At 36.9% G+C, this 18204-nt stretch overlaps 2 protein-coding genes across 10 annotated transcripts in view; one reads left to right on the forward strand and one right to left on the reverse strand.

The window, feature by feature from the left end:
• Positions 1-241: 241 nt before the first annotated feature.
• LOC139808722 (clavesin-1) lies at positions 242-6582 on the forward strand. 3 transcript variants are annotated; one of them, XM_071771012.1, is made up of 5 exons: positions 242-539; positions 3138-3537; positions 3906-4216; positions 4308-4401; positions 4479-6582. In XM_071771012.1, exons 2-5 carry the CDS (start codon positions 3141-3143, stop codon positions 4625-4627), a joined length of 951 nt encoding a protein of 316 aa, XP_071627113.1. In that variant the 5' UTR covers positions 242-539; positions 3138-3140; the 3' UTR covers positions 4628-6582. The 3 variants fall into 3 exon arrangements, with proteins under 3 accessions (XP_071627113.1, XP_071627115.1, XP_071627114.1); XM_071771014.1 differs by lacking the exon at positions 242-539 and adding an exon at positions 1252-1421; XM_071771013.1 differs by lacking the exon at positions 242-539 and adding an exon at positions 1437-1570.
• Positions 6193-18204, reverse strand: part of LOC139808718 (uncharacterized) — a 56300-nt gene continuing 44288 nt past the window's right edge. For 4 of the 7 annotated variants that reach the window (XM_071771003.1, XM_071771006.1, XM_071771005.1 and 1 more), the window contains 4 exons: positions 8072-8210; positions 7067-7476; positions 6718-6934; positions 6193-6581 (listed from right to left, as the gene is read on the reverse strand). In XM_071771003.1, the coding sequence (XP_071627104.1) occupies positions 6505-6581; positions 6718-6934; positions 7067-7476; positions 8072-8210 (843 nt within the window). In that variant the 3' untranslated portion in view covers positions 6193-6504. Of the gene's footprint in view, positions 6582-6717; positions 6935-7066; positions 7477-8071; positions 8211-18204 lie in introns of those variants that run through there. The other 3 variants (XR_011730932.1, XR_011730931.1, XR_011730930.1) reach the window with 1 other exon arrangement.

An 18204-nucleotide genomic window follows, 5' to 3' on the forward strand; every position in this document is an offset into this window, starting at 1 on the left:
CTTTCAGAGTTTTTAGTAACTGTCACACGTATTAGGTATTTTAGATATTTTGAAATTACTCACCTGTGTACTCGCGACGGTACAAAATGCGAACATACTTCCCGATACTATCTCTCGCTCCTGAGAGACGGAGAGCGCCTACAAGATGTAGGTGAAGGTCCTGAGTGTCCGTCCACGTCGAGAGTTAGCACCACCACGACGATCCCTACTTAAATTGACCAGCCGGCCGAGCAACCGGGTTACTTTGGCGTGCACCGTCTAACAGTCGACATCTTACTCATTTCGGACCTGGTGACCGTGCGTTAAAATTTGCCGTCACATCTTCAACGTTCGCGAATAAATCCATTTTCCGAACCGGCTCACCAAGTGGAATCAAAATAGTGCGACGCCCATAAAAGTCTCAATCGGCTAGATGACTTCGACTTGAAAGAACTCAATTAAGCAACAATTGAAGCTCCCTGCAAGAAAGGCGAAGAAAGAAGAGGAACAGAGCGATCATCGCGGAAGGAGGAAACTGGAAACAGCAAATTGAATATCAAGTATTAATTATTAGTTTGCTAATAAGTGGACAGTTACTAATTAGAAAAACTTTTCGTAACATAAATTATGTGCAACTCTGAACAAACGCGATGACGAAATTAAAGGAAACAGGTTTTCAGAATTATATGGAAATAATTAAATGAAAATGCAAGGACATGTTGGAACAAGTTTGTCTTCTGTAATAAATTAATCGAGAAAAAATAGTATTATTTAAGTGCGGATTGAACTTCGTACGGGGTGGAAAGGAAAACATCTGAAGGGAGAGAAAGCGTACATTTGAAAGCAAAAGACCGGATCTATGAAGTTGATGGTTTAATCGAAAGATCGAATTACGGCTTGTGTAAAGGCGCAATTTAGAGCTTCTTCTCGCGGATGGAGAATTAACTCTCGTTATATCCGTTGCAGAGAAGTGTTCGGCGAGCGCGAGTGGTAAAAGTGGATCAATGTAACCCGTCCATCAAGTTCGCGAGATAATATTCTCACGATAGGCTCCCATCGGCAGTAAAAGAGACGCAGTAACGTTAGACAGAGTAACTCGTTAAACAATAATAACGCTTTAAATGACGTACAACCGTGTAACGCAAAACTGACGAAAAAACTGAAAATTTTCAAGGGAATTGGCAATTAAATCTGCATTGGAAATAACTCAGCAAACTATGCAAATTGCGCATATAATTACTTACTGTAAAAAAAAATCTCGTCAATGCCACGGGATCGCAAGACCGTTCTCTCATAGTGATGCTTTTGGATAGAAACGATATCGCGTTTATGCTATTGCGGCATTGCGCTTTAGGTGTTGTGATAGGATAGAAAGTCGGATTCGAGCGCTCGGTGAATATAGCACGTCGCGAAACGCGCGTGTTCTCGTTGTGTGCGCAGTGGTGAGGCCCCTTCGTTCACTTTACTTCCTCCCGATGTCTCACTTTCGTTTCGCGAATCGCTTTTAACCATCGCACACTCGCGGGGAATTATAATTGTCGCTGGCTAATAGCTTCCGGATGCGCTCAAGGATCCTTAAATTGTAAAAAAAGTAAAAGTCTTTATATTTTTTAAGAGGAATACTTCTGTTAGCATTCCTACATCGATTCAAAAGTTAACAAAGGCTCCTCTGTCTCTTTCTGCGAGATGTATTATATAAGAATTTAACTAACCGGAAGTTAGTTAAACATCTTATATAATATACAGCCTATATGCGCCATACAAGCTAAATAATAAAATAAGAAAATTTCTTCTCGGTGCAATTGATTTTAAAGTTGTGTGTGTGTATGTGTGTGTATTAAAATGATGCATTTGCTTCAAAATCACTTTGATTATGCAACAGTTGATATTATTGAAAGCTTATTTGTGTGGGTAACAATTTAAATTATTTTTCTTACTCGTTTCTACAATATAGAAAAGTTGTTGAAGAATTTAAAATAAATCTTCTTTTGTTCATATTTTTTTGTACTGAAAGTTATACATGGCAAAATTTTCAGTAATAATTATACAGGATGTATCCTAATAAATGGGACGCACTTCAAAAGTGGATAGAAAACAGTACTCAATATCTCCTGATGAATATTTCCCGACCTTGTCGATTTCACACATTCCATTGATTGACAACGTCACATTCCTTACTCACTTCAGTTTGTTCTCTTGTTAGAAGCACTTAATAATTCACTTAATAGAATGTATAAAATCAACAAGGTTGAGAAATATTCTGGAGATATTGAGCATTGTTTATAAACATAAACCACAAATATGACCATTTCGAGCACCTCCTATGAAGGTAAACAACTGTAAATTACTGGAGCACAAAAACGGCTATAACACGGAAACAACATTAAATAGGACATATGTTTATTTGAACTTTTTTCATTTTTTGTCTCCTATTGACTGCTAAAGCGCGCCCTACTTATTTTAGGATACATCCCTGTATTAAATAAATTTTTTACGGGATTTAATTCATTCATGGCGTGTAAAACGTACATGTATTTTATCAGAATGTACTAAAGAGAAGAGAAAATATTATCATTTTAAATGCTTTACATATCCTTGTTATGATGATTAACATAATTCTTTGTCTGACTACACGTCGTAATATCTGGATGCGCTACGCGACGCTTTCTCTTCATGCTCCATATCATATAAGCTGCTAGCGACCCGGAATAATTTTACCATAATTCCTATTTTGGTTTTCTCATCTTTTATTCATTATTTTTTTTATCGTTTACATAACAAACGTTATTTTTTGTTGTATATTAATTCAATATGTAAAAATACAAATTATGTAGAAATATTTAATATTTATAAAAATCGGTATACTACTTTCGCAAAAAAAAAAAAGCAAATTTTAAGTTATGATAATACGTATGTGTTCGTATGTGATGCTCTTTTTTTATTTAATATTCGATTAAATATTCTAATATCAACTAGATCTAGAGCTTTAGATCTTCGATTTAATCAACTAGCTCGATCGATTTATTATACATATTCGTGAATTAAAATATATACGTGCTACTTTTCGAGATGTAGAGAGTGCCGGGATAATGTTATTCAGTCGAGACGTGAGAGCCATCCAGTTGGGTTATCAAGTTCTAATTCCAATTATTTTTCAGACGATGGTGACAGAAGGACAGCAGAAGAAATATGACGAGTATAAGACTACTCTGGATGCAGACGCGTTGGAAACGGCCAGGCTGGAGTTACGCGAGGATGACAACACGAGGGAACAGGCGCTGGAGCAATTTCGCCATTGGATCGAGAAACATCCCGCGATCAAGAGGTGCAGGACCGACTCGTTGTTCCTGCTGAGATTTCTCAGGACGAAGAAGTTCAGCCTGCCGCTGGCGCAGGAGATGCTGGAACGTTATCTCACCATTAGGCAACTCTATTCTCACTGGTTCCAGAAACTCGACATCGATGACCCAGAAATCGCGGCTATCATCGATGATGGCTATTTGGTACCAATGCTGAAGCGAGATCAGCACGGTCGAAAAGTGTTAATGTCGTGTGCAGGTATAACAATCCCAAGAGTATAAAAAATAAAGATTAATTTAAGACGTGATTAAAAACGACGTTCGATTAAACTGTCTCTCGTTCACGCTAAACAGAGATAATCATTCTTTTCTACATTTAGCAAGGTCTTTAGGTAGCATTTGTCTACGATATTCATCGTTGATGTGAACACAGTAGTTTATTTTCATGTTTCCAATCGCTAATATTTAATTAATTGTATTGTGAACCACTCGGCTCTGCCACAAAATTCTCAATTATTGGTGCTCGATATTATTATGGCCCACTATTTCTGCTCCTTAGTTTCAAGTAATTAGTCTCCATGCATATTATATGTATATTCACTCTACTTTATCTCTTCCGGTTTTTAGGGCGTTTCGACCCTACCAAATACACATCGGCGCACATGGCCCGGGTCCACAGCATATTGGTAGAGGCCTTGATGGACGATGAGAAAAGTCAGGTCTACGGCTACACGTATCTCAATGATGAGGCGGGATTGACCATGAACCATTTCAGCACGTGGTCCTTCACGGACATTCGCAATGTGGTGAGGTGCATACAGAACAGCATGCCAGCACGTCACAAGGAGACGCATCTCATCAATATTCCCAGCAGCGTGGCGAAGATCCTCGAATTCGGGGTCTCTCTACTGAACGACAAACTTAGGTCCCGCGTCTTGGTAAATATATCGCCAAGTGGCAAATTTCGTTATAATAAATACGGCTGCATGTAAATTTGCATGTCCGACAAATCGTTCGTGATGTTGGTAGATACACCGAAATATGGAGGAACTACATGCAGTGGTGGATCCGAAGATACTGCCAAAGGAATACGGCGGGGAAGTTCCGCTCTCGGAAATGATCGGTACGAGGATCTTCCTTTCATGTTCTTGAGTAGATTTAAATTGTTTCGTTCCTTTAACGCGCTATCTCTCTTTTCAGACGAATTTAAGAAGGAGCTGAAAAAGAAGAAAGATGAGCTCAAGGCCCTCGACGACATGTACATTGAAATATCACCGAAAGAATATCAGGAAGCTAATGAAGAATTTGGCGGAATATCCGGTTCGTTCCGAAAGTTAGAGGTCGACTAAGAGCAATCTATCTCTACTATGATCTTACAATCTTACACTGCTAGCACCTCACTTAAACAGTTATTTCTGTATTATGTAATTACACGTCGTATTAACAATTGTTTTACCAAAAAGAAATATATTATTGTAACATAAGAATCGTGAGCACGTTAAACGCAATGTGTGAGCGATTTATAAACGCATAAACAATCTTAGTTAATTGATTTTGACTAGTTATTCTTAGCTGTTTCTCTCTAGATTCTGTTCGTAGTATAAACCATTGAAAAAAATCAATTTAATTAATTAAGAATAACATTAAGTAATGTTGTGGTACAATCAGGCCGGTATACGAAACAAAAGAATTTACTTTGATATTGATATATAATAATACCTCGAAGTGTGTGAATAGTACTCGTTATTTTGTACATAAGTTTTCTCTGTAAAGTTAGGATTCTGATGTAACGCATACGAGTTGATGCTCGTTCCGCCGGTGGTATCAAGTTACCTATGATCTATAAGTCATTACCTTGAATACTTTAAGATAAATTGTGGCTTGACACGCTTTTAAGCATACTTTAAACGATCTATAATTTACGTCAGATTTCAGAATGGAAATTTAACCCGTTTGCATTTATAATTGCTTATCCTGCATATGTGTGTTCTGATTCAGGTTTTCTCAATTTTAATAACAGGATTGTAGAGATCGTCTAAAGTGGACTTTTTATCGTTCCTCGCCTTTGCGATAAGACGTGTTACGAAATACGCATTCGCGAACCCGTCGTTATAATGAACAAGTTTTATATATTCGAAGTAGAAGACAAAGTTGTAGGAAAATATATAGAGTTGAATGTGAAATTAGTAACTCATAAATGTTTGTTATATAACATTTGTTACGTGTTATACTATAGGTATCCCCCGTTTCTTGAAAGTTTGCTTTACGCAACTTCGTTTTTACGAAAGACCTACATCGGTATCCGTTTTCGCCAACTGAAAGAAATCCAAAGAGAATTTTCTTTTACAAAAAAAGTTTACCTTATAAATTAACGACAATTATTTTTTATGCCATTTCAGCTTACAAAAGATTTCATAGGAACGCTTTATTTTCGGATTGCGGGGGAAACCTGTATTGTCATGTTCACTGAATGACGGAACTCTGCAGCTTTATAAAAGGATTTCCCGTAAATTCATAAAGCGTAATTACATATAATAATTATCTAGATATGTTTAGTTTATATAATAATAATTTACTTTATATAACGATAATCGTGTTGTGAATTGCTGCTTGAATCGCTTTTGCGTAACCTCGCGTGTTTAACATGCAAAATGTGACTATGTAATTTTGATTTTTTTTTCTAACATGTAGATTGATGATGTTTGCGGAAGATAGATCACACTTGTGCCGAATTTGTGATGAATACGCAAGCTTGAATATATTTTTTATGTTTGATGTTTATTAACTTGAAGGGAGAATAACGATATGTGATAAGAATAACAGTTTTATAAGCAATTTTGTCTTTTTATATACCAATATTGCCTAAATAAAAAAATATTTTATCTATGACTGTCAAGAAAGGGTATTCTCCAGATAAGAGGTCTGAAATCTATTATTTATTTAATAACAACGTAATGTATATTGATTTTTTTTCACTAGATAAACATTTGTTAGTTTATGAGACTTAGAAGACATAAAGCGCACTCCGTCCGCATTTTATTGAGGATGTATCAATATATAGTCATCGTAATACGAAGTCAAATTTGGCGAGTCACGTTCGCCTTATAATCAAACACCTCAATTGGTCACAAATGCGACCAGAGACTTTTTAAAACTTCAATAATAGAGAATTGTTTATAATTGTCATATAAGTGAACTACACGCTCTTCCTTGTATATACACATATTTATTGATCCTCGTTATCAACGTTTATTATTTGTTTTAAAAACTCTGTGCTTGCTGGCGCTGTAGTGTAAAGACTTCCTGAAATTGAGAAGAAACGCCGCAATGTATAAATCAGATATTATAAATGTCTTCGTATAAACAGATATTCGTATCAGATTGTCGTAGATTGTTATCAATCGCGTACACATTACGTATTACACAGTCGTATACGCACCAATAAAATTTTGTAGACTATTATCAGACACAATAACTCTGCAATTATTTCTCTGTTGTACTTTAAATCCTACGCAGCGAAATCGTTCGTCGGTCTCATATAGATTGGCGCCCTTCCGTGGACTTAAGTAGGGTTGTCCACTAAAGGGATTAATAAAGTCTGCCCAGTAACCGATCATTTTGAGCTTTGTACATATGTCGGAGGCTGCTAGAACAAACTAATGATCTAATAATGTAAAAATGTTAAAATATGTTTTCTCCGAGTATATATATATATATTTAGATTTATGATACATATTTACTATACATTTAGGGTTGCAAACAAGTCATGTTATCGTACAATAACTTACATATTTGGCAAGTTTCTCTGTTTCCGCTTCTTTACGCCATTTCATCGACTTGATATTTGCCTTCTGACTAATAGTTATAATAGTGAGGTGTGACATAGTCACGTCTAAGCATCCCGGGAATAGTTCCTCTATACTTTTTCGCAGAAGAATAGGACATTCCTGCGCCACGCAGTCCAACGTCGGCCGTATGGCTCTCCAATTTTCTACATCATTTTGATACCTATCTTTATTGTTCAAAGGTTCCATAAACTCCTCATCGTCGTACAACTTGACGAATTGAGTCTTAACTTGGGCAGTGGTTGTGGCATCTAACCAAGCGGGTCCTACGCTCCCAGGAAGATAGAATCTAAAGCCTCTTGGCGTTAACAACTCCCAGTTGGAATTGACCCCCAAAACGCTGTTGTCAATATCTGCTTTTTTACAACATATTCAATAAATAATAAACGTAACTTAAGAAACGTACTTTCGATGGCTTGTAATAAAATTAAAATTCAATCAAAGTGCTTTTAAAGGTTTTGCAGTAAGTATAACCTATTTATAAGCCTGTCTTTTGTAGCTACTGTTACACTTTTTACATTTCAAAAGAAATAGGCGTATAATTAGATGTTGGGCAGAAAAAAGAGTAAAGATGAAAAGAACAGAGTTAACCTACGAAGAACAAACTCTACAACAACAAGTAATGACAGCGAGAGGTTATGATCCAATAAATTAAGCTAGATATTTATTGCATCGTTTGACAATTGTCACGTACAAATAAACCCAGTGTTTTTTAATTTTCTTTCCTAAAATGCATATCTAATCATAATTAAAATCAACTTTACAGAATTGGTACAATTGGTACAGCTTTTCTAGTTTGAGACAATTATGAGTTAAAATCGATTCGATTGACGCAGGCGACTTTTAAGGATAAATCGAACAAAAGTACAGAATTCCCGTAGAGCTCGCGGCTCCGTGATGTCGCGCTTTTTCACCGATAACACGACGAAGGTCGGCGAGGTTACTCACCGTCCAGGGTGTCGCCATTGGACTTGACGATTTTGTAGGAACTCGTGCTCCTGTCGCTGCGACGCGAATAGAGAGCCCTCGGGATGAGATTGAACAGCAACGAGACGCCGTGCCTCCTGCTGTGTTTTACGCAGAGCATCTGGAAGTTAGCGTTTCGCAGGTTAACATTCGCGAATCAATCGGGGGAAGCGCGGAGCGCGAACCGCCACCACCACCACCACCACCACCTTCCGCTCGGGCGAGCAGCATTCGTTACCGTTACGAGCAGCAGTACATCGTTTGGGGAATAAAACGCGATTTACATGAGGGGGGAGATTTGGATTCCACGCGCAACGAAAAACGGCGTGTGCTCGCACGCTCGGTCACGAGAAGGAAAATTATGTGTATCACCTATATATCTGTATTCTTTATTTGTAACATATCGCTTGTTGACGCGTTGCCCGTCACGCGGCAGATGCTGCCACCTGCCGACCGTCTGCAACGAAACCTGCGATTACTTGCGATTCATCGGAGCAAAAATTCTCGGCGCGCTCTGTGCTCCTTTTCACGAATTAAAAAATCAGAGATAAAGTGCGTAAAATCGACACGTCGTTCGCATCGATTGAAAATCGAACCTGCCGTCTCTGCCCGTCGTTTCCCGTATTATCTTGTATTGTCGTCCCGGATGGTTACGAACACTCGATCTATCAACGCGGGCGAATATATTCAGGATCGGGATAAAGTAACTCTGCGATATTATGTCGATAGTTTAAAGGCTGCGCGGTCCACTTGACGCTACAAATGCTTTGGAGCGTCTTCTCCTTCTTTCTTCATTGAAAGAAAAGAGGAGAGGAATGCTTCGAATTCGAAGCAATTGTAGCGCGGCGTCAAGTGGACCGCAGCCTTAATTTAATGGATATTATCTTTAATGAGAGAACCGATTAAAAAAAAAAAAATGGATAATCGCGACCGATCGATCGCTACATCGACTATTTCCAATATTCATAAAAACATAAAAAATTTTATACTCTTTTCATAATTCACTGCTTGTCAGTGCTTATTGCTTCCGCCATTTTGACGCTTCGAGGCCTTCGAGAATCGCGTCGACGCGGGTTCGATAGATTTTTGAACCGCGGACACCGCGGAGTCCGCGGTCATATAGTCGCGAGACAAATGGCGGAGTGGTGGCAGCCGAGCCGTTGGCCGGCGCGTTTTTCTCGCGATTTTTCTCGCATAAAAGCGAGTCCCGCGCGCGACAAGTCGTTCGTCGTAAAACGCGAGTGCAATTGCTATTGCACGTCCGATATCGCGATTTCCATTCCGGCTCGGGAAATCGTTCTCGCGAGAGGATCGTGTCCCGAAATTCCCGAGTCGTCCTGCCGGCACGAAATGGCACGCGATCGCTGTTAGGTACGTATATATACGGTATCGTTTCATAATTAGTTCCCTCTGCGTTGCTATGTTATTTGCCTGCTACCGAAAGTACATTTCCGAATCGACGTTGATGAGGTTTACTTGATTAATAACAGGGGAGTTTTTGCAATACCGTCTCAGATATGGTAAATGTATATATGTATATCTGAATTATATAGATACGTTCGCCGTCTAAATTCACATTAGGGATTTCGTTGTTATGGTAATCATGGCGTCGACGGTAATCGTAAAAGGGCCAAAGCATATAATATTTGCGTAGCGATATACGACAGTCGAATCGTAGTCGTGGACGTAAGTAACGCACAAGCTTTGGCGTATTCTGACAGTCAGAATATACGCCAAAGCTTGTGCGTTACCGTCGTATATCGCTACGCAATGTTATGTGCCTTGGCCCTAAACCTTGTTCTTTCAAAAATAACGTCGGACGTTATCCGAATAGCGTTACGGTGAACGATGTGCATGCGCAGCTTCGCCCTTCGACCGATAATGTGAATTTAGACGGTGAACGTATCTATAATATAATTCAAATACGTTTACCGTGATCTGAAAGACGGTATTGCAAAAACCCTAATAACAAGCGGTATTAACCGTACAATGAAAATGAAAGCAAAGTGCAGAAATGATGAGAAAAATTTATCCCATTAAATCCTTACGTGAGTAATTCTCTTGCTCATCTTCACATCTGGAAGCACGAATCTATTGAGATTCGTAAATATATATTGATATATTTTCCTTTTTTCTCATATTACGTCAATTAAATGATATTTTTTGTAATTATTATAATTGGAGTTATATAGAAAAAAAAATTTTTTTTTGTATATGACTGAACCTAAGTTGATGCGCACAGAAAAAAAGACGTGTCAAATTAAAACTTGTACATCGAATTAACGCGTTCATTGTTTCGTATATATGCAACAATCTATAATCTTCTTATAAGAATTTCGATTTTTTATTTCAACTCTTTTTCTTGATTGATGAACTATATACAATGACTTAAATTTAGTCAAGCAAACTTTTATGTTGCGTTTAACGCAATATAATCTCATTTCAAGATTTCCACATTGAAAGATATTTTCAAATTAAGAATATTTTTCTCTGTAGGTACATCATATCTGACCTGTTAGATTGATGTTACTTCTGGTTCTTAACCCTCGTAGAAAAACTTTTCATCACTTTGATTTTATAATAAAATATTGAAAAGAATCGTATTACCTTTCACTGAGAATGAACGTAAAATTTATCCGCACCGTTTGAGCATATATACATATTTCAAAAGATTTCCCTATATATGGAGTAAGAAGAAGAGGAATAATAATTGATCCCCATAAATTATTCTACGTGGTCTAATTAAGTTCTGCTATAATCTATTCTACAGCTTAATGTTGAAAAGAAATCAATAAAAACGAAATGCACTTCCTGTTCGCGCTTTTGCTGTAAAGAAAGTTAAGGTTTCGGAGATCGGCTATCGAGGAGCCGGAAAGATCGATATACTGTAACCAGCACCGCGGGTGCACGGAACGCTCTCTCGGATTATTAGGCAAAAATTCTTTATTGATTATACTTTACAGTTACATTCTTTACTGGGTCGTGATAATCTGAAAAAGTTTGGTATCTCGTGAAATAAAACGCCATGCGCGGGAACTAGATGTATATATATATATATATAATATATATTATGCGGCATTATAATAAGTTGGGTTTTCTCTTGTTCTTTTTTAATTATACGGCAAATACATTCGTTCTTAGTAAAATGACAAAATTCACATAAATACGTCACGTTACACGCTATACGGGAGACGTAGCTCGTGTATGTACTTTGCGTTTCTGTGTGTATATGTGTGTGTGTATATATATATGTATGTGTATGTATCTATATATGTATATATAAAGATCTAATACACGGGATAAAAACATCGTAAGAAACTAACACGTCGAATTATTATTCCTCGTCAATGGAATCACGTGGACGTTCTCCACTTGGTGTCCAAAAATTGAACTTTTTTTTTCGCATTTTCCCCTCAAATATTCGCAATAGCGGAGCACCCGTCGGAATCATTTTCTCGTCCCCATTTTTTTTTCTCTCTCTCTCTGTTTCTGTCGTCGAACGAACAATCGTCCCTTTGTGCAGTTTTCTAAGCACGTGCGTTCTTCGCAGGTTTCAAATTCGATCCGTCGTTTCGACGTCAGTGACGGAAAATGGACGACTGGTCGCAACGGAGCTTCCGGATGCGTCGACGATTCGTGGACATTTCGACCGGATACATACGAGATGAAATTACGGTAAGTTGTATAGAAATGTTTACCTAAAACGCACGTGGCGTACGCATGGCAAAACAGAAGGTTCGTCCAAAAAAAAAAAAAAAAAAAACGGAAATTTTAACGCAAGAAAATAATTGCTGTAAACTCCAACAGCTAAAAGGTTTCTTATGTTAATAGAAATTTTAACGAGAATGATATATATATATATATATATATATATATATATATATATAAATGTAGCTTTTAACACGTATATAAAATTTCTCTTAGTTGGGAGAAGCACTTTTTTGTAAGTAAATCTTATAATTGGTTTGATAAAAAATATATTATATAAGTATCAGCTTTCCGTGAAGAAGAGAAAAAAACAGATTAAAGTGTTTTAACATAATATATGGGAGTATATAATATTTTTGGATATAACAATATTTCTTGTAAAATTTGATAACTTTAACAAAACTGTCCTTCTTTATATTTGTCACGTGTGTGTGTGTGTGTTACTTACTACTTTTGATTTTCTCCATGAAAATTTCTTTTATATAATTACATATATTAATTATACACTGCGTGTTAAACGTTGAACATTAAACGGGGTATTTCGTGTTGCTTGAACATCTATTAACTCGCGCTCGCAATTTCCCACGACGTTTAATTCGCACGATATCATATAACTTGGTCGGGAGGTTCGGCGTTCTTATAATTCGCTTTATATCGCTCGAAATGTTTTCTCACGCACTTATCATTAATTACGACAAGGCAATATGTCCACGAATCGTTCCCAAAAGTGAATCACGAGAAGGACGGGACGGCACGTCGATGGTACTTTATCGATCCCGAAAACTTTCTGGAACGGAATATAGTCCCTTGTATAAGTCGCACGCCTAAGAGCCGTCTTAAGACAGCGTTTTCCAAAGCCCGGCATTTCGCTACCGTGCCGGCAAAAGCCAGGTAATTCTCGAGCAACGATCGCCATGTTTGGTCGAATGGAATAAGTACTATGGCAAATATTTGCATAAATTATTTTACGAAAAGAGGGAATGGAATTCCTTCTTGTGGAAAAATTCATGGAAAATCCGTTAGAAAATTCACGAACGGTTTTCTTTGCGTGATGTGTATGTGTGTATATATGTGTATGTAATAAGGAATGGCGCTGGAGCTTTGAAAACCGTTGCCTTAAGAGAAAAATAACGGAATACGTCGTATTCCCATTTGATCGGTGTATTACATTAGTTAATCGCTATATTTAAATCACTATGTGGTGTCGGGACAATTGGTACAAGTACGATTACATTACATGGAAAGAGACAAGAAAATTCTCGGCCGTACCCCGGCGGCCGATGTCGCGTTACTCTTTTTTTCATCTTTTTTTTCCTTTTCTTTTTTATACCTCTTATTACATGGTACAGGTACAGATATATAACATCGATTTGTGAAATCGCCTAATCGCTAGGCTATGGTCCGCAATATATTCGTCAGTGCGCCGCGCGCCGGTACGCGCGAATACCGCCTCATTCTGTCGTGTCCTGTATTAGCATACGGCGTACCTGGCAATCAGCGTTTCCTAAACCTAAATCTATGTTATAGATAATTCGTGCACGCGCGCGAGACCCTTGCGTCTTCAATCGTCCTCTGCCGGCTGCGATTTTATCTCGGACTCTGGCGGAAACGCGATCGCGCAAATTTCTATATATCAACGAAAATTCTTGCCGATTATATATGTATGTCACGCGAGAACGAAAGCGACGTTAATTATACATTGCTTACCGGCAATTGCAAATAATTGTACATGTACGGTTAAAACACCTATTGATATTTTCATTCATTACGGATAATTACAGTTATTTATCCTAATACGATTATGCACACACAACGGGTAGTTCTTTATTATCGTCCAGATTAATGAGAGTTTACATGGCGTACCGCAAAATACGGTTCGTGGCTGAAAATTTTGCGATTGATATTAATTGATGAAGCGCAAAATGTACATAAACACGGAAAAGTATTCGGCTGTACATACCAAAATTTCAAATGTACCAAAATATATCAATCAATAATTAATGCAATCGCAGATCAGTGCATTGCGATCTATTTAATTTTTCAAATTACCGCGATACCACAATCTTAATGTCTTTTATAAAATTTAAATCATGAAATAATTTAAATAACGGAAGTAAAAATAACTAAGAGATATTATATAAAATATATAATAGAGTTGCAGTCTATATAAGTCAAATCATCTTATTATACATATATTGAAGAGAACTTTTTATATTCTGGAATTTTTTACTGCATTAAATTATCGAGTGGTTATTATATTTCCTTCAAAGATACTTATTTGACAATATCATTCGTGGTATGTATTATTAAGTCACACAATAAAACACTCGACAGTTTTTCCAAGGATTAGAAGAGTTATTTTAGATTTACATAATTAAATAATTCATTTTCTGTAAAATCACAAAGAAAATCAGAAGAGGAGAACGGAGAGATATTTGCGCTCGATTGATAAAATATCATTATCTCTAACAATAAGTTAAGTAATTATTGTCCGAAATAAAAAAGCGCCCGGAATGACGTCGAGATGCAAGGGCCATCGTATGGCAATTGTGTGTTTTTTTTTTATCGTCGTACCTCTCGATGCGCGGCACTTTGCCGGGATATCCTCTGGTGGGAGTCGATAAAAGGGATGTATCGACTGTATCGAGCATACACGATGCTCGTGCACAATTTCGCTGGAACGTGATCGTCCGCGTTGCGATCGTCCTCGTTAAAATCGTGCGCTAGATGGACGGAAAATCGTCATTTGCAATTACCTCGTCAGGTCTGCCTCGTTTCCCAAACGCATCGTTATCTCCTAAACGTCTATTGCCAATACTGAAATTATTTCACACATGCGCTCACCCATTAATTGCAATGACATTAGCAATATTGATTATCTTGACATCATATGTCTTTCACGCTTAATTAGAATAAAAAACCTTTCTCCTTTTATTCATAGTATGCAAATATATAAAATCTTTTGTAATCTCTTAACGTTGTTTTTGATGACATATTTTAAATTGAAGTAATTTCAACAAAATCTGTAATTTAAAAATGGGATAACAAATAGAGGAACAAACCGTGACATTTTATAATAGAATTCTTGCAAACTTTCGAATTTTTATTTTTATTTCTTATCTTGTTTGTTGTATTTTAGTTGGAAATATATATAGTACAGAATATCAATTCTTTTAGCTATTTTATCGATTGCATCAGCATTACTCTTACCTTAAAGCTGATCTATTCAATAAAATTCTCTCTCTTATTGTGTGTATGTGTAAAATAAATTTACAAAAATTATAGATTTTTTAGAATTATAGAATTATAGATATTTAAATTATATAGAATTATATAGACGAATTTATAAAAATTAGATATTATGGAACTCTTGAAACAAGGAAACTTTAATGAGAAAATTTTAATGATTTTGCTACATGTTGGCTTCAAAAAAGTGATATTAGGAACAAAAAGGGTTAAAACACATAAGTGGCGTCATTATTTATGACTGGAGGATAACGAGCGGTGAAGAAACGAGGGTTGGTGGCGATGAAACCACCCGATATTTGTATCCCCTACGGGCGAGCGTTCTTTACGAGCTTAAGTGCTGTTTCTTATTTATAATTCACAAGGCAATCGCATCTCTTATAAAATTTCCATTACGCTCCCTGGTGATTAAATCTCCATTTGAATTTGCAGAATACTGATTGAAAATTACTTTTCGAGATGGCACATTTTGATACGTACATTCTACATGTCCATTGTTCAACGTTATTGTTGAACGTATTCAATTGAAACGGTACGGGTACTGAATCGATACGGGTTTCCAAAGACGGACTCCGATTTAGACAAAAGAAAATACACGGGTTTGGGTCCCGTGAACTTTGCGGCCATTTTCGTCTCTGCGCTAATACAAAATATACAAAGGGAGAAGTATAGGATAATTAAATAATTTTGTATAATTAAATATATACATCTATAAATCTAAACAGATAAAAAATTTTATTTTACGAAGAATCCATATTTTGTTCTCATTAAATCCAATAACTTTATGTTTAATAAAATAATGTGGTAAAAAGAGCTGATAATAACATGCTATAATAAAAGAGTTATTCGTTATATTTCATATTTAACTTTTGAATTCTATCGGAGTTGAATGTAGATTCAGTAATTTTATATTTATCTAGTTTGCAAACTCTCGTATACGTACTCGCTGTTTTTCCACTTTTTTTTTAAGCCCGTTGATTGTTTTCTCGGAGTGATTCAGGCCGGTTTTTCATCACGAAAATACCGTTAGTGTTATTTCCTCGACATATTTTATCGTGCATCTCGCGCGATAGTGATAAAACAAAGATTGACGTTACACGCATGCGGGCATGTTGACACGACGAATATCGCGATGATGCATCACTGATTTCGAAATTATTATACATAACGATTATTACCGGTCATTTAACGACAACGATCACGCGGGGAAACGTTTTTTTTTTTAGCAATTACGGCGGTGAATCGACCATCTTAAATCCCAGCGAGTGCCCAAGGTAGACGCTTAACAATCAGTCGTATTCATTTTGGACATGTTAATCGATTAATCGCTTAATTTGTTTAGTACGTGCTCTATTTATGCATGTACTTATAAAGCCCCGCGCAAAAATCGGCGCATAAAGCTCTCACAATTGCGCATTTTCTCACAAAAGTGATATTATTTTCTTCGGCGGTTTTTTTAAACAGAGGATTGTTCCATCTCCTTTAATCCAAAAGTATCGGAAAAAAACATGTGTTCAAGGACTTCTTAGCACCTATTTTAATATAAGGTGTTCTTCAATGCGCACAAGTCGGAAATTATTTTAGAAAATTCTTAACTCCTCGCTCTCGCTGTGCGAATACACATATGTTTAGCTTATCGTAAACTAATTAAAAAACAAAATTCGCATTATTTAAAAATTTTTTCTCACATAGTCGTATTGAGAAGGATTAACTGTCGAAATCACATATTCAGTAATACGCAGGTATACGCAATCCACGTTTTATTCCGAAGCACTCATACTTAATATCACGATATATTAATCGCCATTGATAGAGTCAGAGTCAAGCGATACGCATTCACCGAATTTTACTTGTTAAATCGTTTCGGCACTTCTTTCATATATGCTCTTTAATTATCTCCTTTATCACCCCGATCCCTTTCTCCTTTTCCCCCGTTTAATCAACGAAACACCGTCCCGCAAATTCGAACGTTATATTATTATTGCTTCACATATTCTCTGCAACAACGCGAACATTAACAAACGTTGAATAGCCACAAGATTGCCTTTGACAATTTCCAAGTACCCCGTCATTCGTGTCTCGTTTAAACATATGCTTTTAGTATAAATGTATGAGTTCGGCGGCAAAAACGGTCGTCATTCGAAGCTACCTTAAGTAATGCCGACACTAATTAGTAATCTAGTATGACAGTAATTGCGACTGGCATTTCTGATCGCAAGTTGTCGATAGTTTCGTCTGGCGGGACAACACGTACCGATGCTTTGATCCCCATGTGCAATCGCGGATGCTATGCGAAATACCGCAAATCCGCGCTTTGAAATCTATTCCGACAAGTCTTCCCCAACGCTTTTCGAGTTATCTCGCTCCACATTGATTGACTTCGTAGCCATAGAAATTCCGTTATATCGTATTGCGACGATTTAAGAATATTGAAATTGATTTATCCGTTGATCGTTCTAAGCGTCAAAGAATTCAAATTCTTATCGCGTTATTCCTTTCGTGGACATATGTATATCGTAAAGGCCATTGCACGTAACAAAGTTTTAGTCATAATCGTAAGGCCGTAAGAAAATAGACCACGCACAGTCGATTATTCTCCTTGAGCTCGAAGAATAATCGAGTGTGGTTGGTCTATTTTCTTATGGCCTTACGATTATGACTAAAACTTTGTTACGTGCAATGGCCTTTACGAATCACGAATCCTCGCTGCATTTGCCTCGCAGTTATCACATAAACAAGCTACGCAGAAAGAAGATAAATAAAAATAGAAATTCATGCAAGTCGCGAACAAAACGCTTTGCGTATAATCGCATGTACTTCCAACTTGATCGAGTAATTTTAAATGCAAATAGCGGCGAACGCGAGCTATTCTCGAGCCAAGGAAAACTTTCTTTCGTACTTTCGTACTTTCGTTTTCTCAGGCTGGAGATCGCTATTTATCGTTCGTCTGTCATGAAAAAGCACGATAAATCGCGAGTTACGCGCATAGACTCGGCTATGCAAATGGAATATAAAGCAACTGACGTAAATAAACGCGAACAGACATCAAGATAACGCGACGTAGCGTAGGAAGAAAGTGTGTATGTGTGTGTATATATATATATATATATATATATATATATATATATATATATATATATATATGTGTATGTATACGTATA

The sequence above is a fragment of the Temnothorax longispinosus genome, chromosome 2 (assembly GCF_030848805.1).
Source record: "Temnothorax longispinosus isolate EJ_2023e chromosome 2, Tlon_JGU_v1, whole genome shotgun sequence".
Classification (NCBI taxonomy): Eukaryota; Metazoa; Arthropoda; class Insecta; order Hymenoptera; family Formicidae; genus Temnothorax; species Temnothorax longispinosus.

What these genes read in the sequence shown, in the direction of transcription:
- LOC139808722 (XM_071771012.1), top strand. Translation starts at nt 3,141, where the DNA reads ATGGTGACAGAAGGACAGCAGAAGAAATATGACGAGTATAAGACTACT. An exon ending in AACTTAGGTCCCGCGTCTTG is followed by an intron (nt 4,217 to 4,307) that starts GTAAATATATCG and finishes TGATGTTGGTAG; the next exon opens with ATACACCGAAATATGGAGGA. An exon ending in TCCGCTCTCGGAAATGATCG is followed by an intron (nt 4,402 to 4,478) that starts GTACGAGGATCT and finishes CTCTCTTTTCAG; the next exon opens with ACGAATTTAAGAAGGAGCTG.